The 2,940-nt window shown below is 44.0% G+C and overlaps 1 protein-coding gene across 1 annotated transcript; it reads right to left on the bottom strand.

Moving 5' to 3' along the window:
- Positions 1-1,232: 1,232 nt before the first annotated feature.
- On the bottom strand, positions 1,233-2,150 carry LOC137320657 (repetin-like). Its single transcript, XM_067982335.1, has one exon. The coding sequence runs from the start codon at positions 2,148-2,150 to the stop codon at positions 1,233-1,235; it is 918 nt and encodes a 305-aa protein (XP_067838436.1).
- Positions 2,151-2,940: the final 790 nt, after the last annotated feature.

The following is a 2,940-nucleotide window of genomic DNA, read 5'->3' as shown; positions in this document are numbered from 1 at the left end:
AGGATTGGTTATCTAACAGGAAGCAGAGAGTTGGGATAAATGGTTCATTCTCGGACTGGCAACCAGTAACCAGTGGTGTTCCGCAGGGGTCGGTGCTGGGTCCCCAACTCTTTACAATCTATATTAACGATTTGGAGGAGGGGACCGAGTGTAACATATCAAAGTTTGCAGATGATACAAAGATGGGAGGGAAAGTAGAGAGTGAGGAGGACATAAAAAACCTACAAGGGGATATAGACAGGCTGGGTGAGTGGGCGGAGATTTGGCAGATGCAATACAATATTGGAAAATGTGAGGTTATGCACTTTGGCAGGAAAAATCAGAGAGCAAGTTATTATCTTAATGGCAAGAAACTGGAAAGTACTGCAGTACAAAGGGATCTGGGGGTCCTAGTGCAAGAAAATCAAAAGGTTAGTATGCAGGTGCAGCAGGTGATCAAGAAGGCCAACGGAATGTTGGCTTTTATTGATAGGGGGATAGAATATAAAAACAGGGAGGTATTGCTGCAGTTATATAAGGTATTGGTGAGACCGCACCTGGAATACTGCATACAGTTTTGGTCTCCATACTTAAGAAAAGACATACTTGCTCTCGAGGCAGTACAAAGAAGGTTCACTCGGTTAATCCCGGGGATGAGGGGGCGGACATATGAGGAGAGGTTGAGTAGATTGGGACTCTACTCATTGGAGTTCAGAAGAATGAGAGGCGATCTTATTGAAACATATAAGATTGTGAAGGGGCTTGATCAGGTGGATGCGGTAAGGATGTTCCCAAGGATGGGTGAAACTAGAACTAGGGGTCATAATCTTAGAATAAGGGGCTGCTCTTTCAAAACTGAGATGAGGAGAAACTTCTTCACTCAGAGGGTAGTAGGTCTGTGGAATTTGCTACCCCAGGAAGCTGTGGAAGCTAGATCATTAAATAAATTTAAAACAGAAATAGACAGTTTCCTAGAAGTAAAGGGAATTAGGGGTTACGGGGAGCGGGCAGGAAATTGGACATGAATTTAGATTTGAGGTGAGGATCAGATCAGCCATGATCTTATTGAATGGCGGAGCAGGCTCGAGGGGCCGATTGGCCTACTCCTGCTCCTATTTCTTATGTTCTTATGTAATGTGTGGGATGCAGGAGAGACAGATTCCTTTGTCTCTGCAACTCTGTCCCAGTGAATCAAACACATTAAAACAATGGTCCAAAGTCAATAAATTGTTAACAAATCAGTTTTGGCAATGTTAAATAATTTCTATCTTTATCATTTCCATGTATCTTTCCCTTAATTGTAGTATGTTGAAGGTTTGGGTTGGATGGAAGAGTTGATTCTCTGTGTAGGGTTGGATTAGATGGAAGAGTTGATTCTCTGGGTAGGGTTGGGATGGATGGAAGAGTTGATTCTCTGTGTAGGGTTGGGTTGGATGGAAGAGTTGATTCTCTGTGTAGGGTTGGGGTGGATGGAAGAGTTGATTCTCTGTGTAGGGTTGGGTTGGATGGAAGAGTTGATTCTCTGGGTAGGGTTGGGATGGATGGAAGAGTTGATTCTCTGTGTAGGGTTGGGTTGGTTGGAAGAGTTGATTCTCTGTGTAGGGTTGGGTTGGATGGAAGAGTTGATTCTCTGTGTAGGGTTGGGTTGGATGGAAGAGTTGATTCTCTGGGTAGGGTTGGGGTGGATGGAAGAGTTGATTCTCTGTGTAGGGTTGGGTTGGATGGAAGAGTTGATTCTCTGGGTAGGGTTGGGATGGATGGAAGAGTTGATTCTCTGTGTAGGGTTGGGTTGGATGGAAGAGTTGATTCTCTGTGTAGGGTTGGGTTGGATGGAAGAGTTGATTCTCTGGGTAGGGTTGGGGTGGATGGAAGAGTTGATTCTCTGTGTACGGTTGGGTTGGATGGAAGAGTTGATTCTCTGTGTAGGGTTGGGTTGGACGGAAGAGTTGATTCTCTGGGTAGGGTTGGGGTGGATGGAAGAGTTGATTCTCTGTGTAGGGTTGGGTTGGATGGAAGAGTTGATTCTCTGTGTAGGGTTGGGTTGGATGGAAGAGTTGATTCTCTGTGTAGGGTTGGGTTGGATGGAAGAGTTGATTCTCTTTGTTGGGTTGGGTGATTGCAGAAGGTGTTGGAGGATGAATTTCCAAGGGCTTCTTCCACTCTGCCACCATAACTTCGGCAGAAGCCCTGTTTATGTGTGTAAGCATTGTTTCCACCAAACCTCTGCCAAAGTTATGGTAGTGGAGTGGGAGAGGCTCGAGGGAAATTCACCCCCATTGTCTTTTGTTATGGTCTTGTACATCTTGTTTTTGGTTTTGCAAGTTGCAAACCCAATACATTCAGATGTGTCTTTTATGCCTTTTGGTTTGCGATTTTTTAGTCACCAGACACAGGAGATAACATTCTGGTTGTGATACAGCAGTACGGTGTTAAAATGATGTTCTGCTTTGAGGAAATCCAGGAGTAAAAGCAAAATGTCATAACTACAATTACCATCTAAAAGTAGTCACTCATTGTGAAACTGTTTAGAGAAAGCACTAATTTTTACAAAATTGTTTCTTTCTCCCTGTGACTGTCTTCTCAGCTTGTTTCGATTCTCTAATCGTTTCTGTTCCATCTCTATCTCTGTTAGTCATCCACTGTTTTTTCCTTCCTCTCGCTTGCTCACACAATGTCTCACTCATTTTGGAACCATAAGTAAGACCATAAGAGACCATAAGAGATAGGAGCAGGAGTAGGCCATTCGGCCCCTCGAGCCTGCTCCGCCATTTAATGAGATCATGGCTGAACTGTATCTTAACTCCATCTACCTGCCTTGGTTCCATAACCCTTAATACCCTTGCCTAACAAAAATCTATCATTCTCAGATTTCTCAGCATCCGCAGCTTTTTGGGGGAGAGAGTTCCAGATTTCCACAATTTTTTGTGTGAAAATGTGTTTCCTGACATCACCTCTGAACGG

Source organism: Heptranchias perlo, chromosome 4 (assembly GCF_035084215.1).
Source record: "Heptranchias perlo isolate sHepPer1 chromosome 4, sHepPer1.hap1, whole genome shotgun sequence".
NCBI lineage: Eukaryota > Metazoa > Chordata > Chondrichthyes > Hexanchiformes > Hexanchidae > Heptranchias > Heptranchias perlo.
Note: the sequence above shows the minus strand (reverse complement) of the source record. Positions and strands in the feature narration are given on the sequence as shown.

What these genes read in the sequence shown, in the direction of transcription:
- LOC137320657 (XM_067982335.1), bottom strand. Translation starts at nt 2,150, where the DNA reads ATGGTGGCAGAGTGGAAGAAGCCCTTGGAAATTCATCCTCCAACACCT.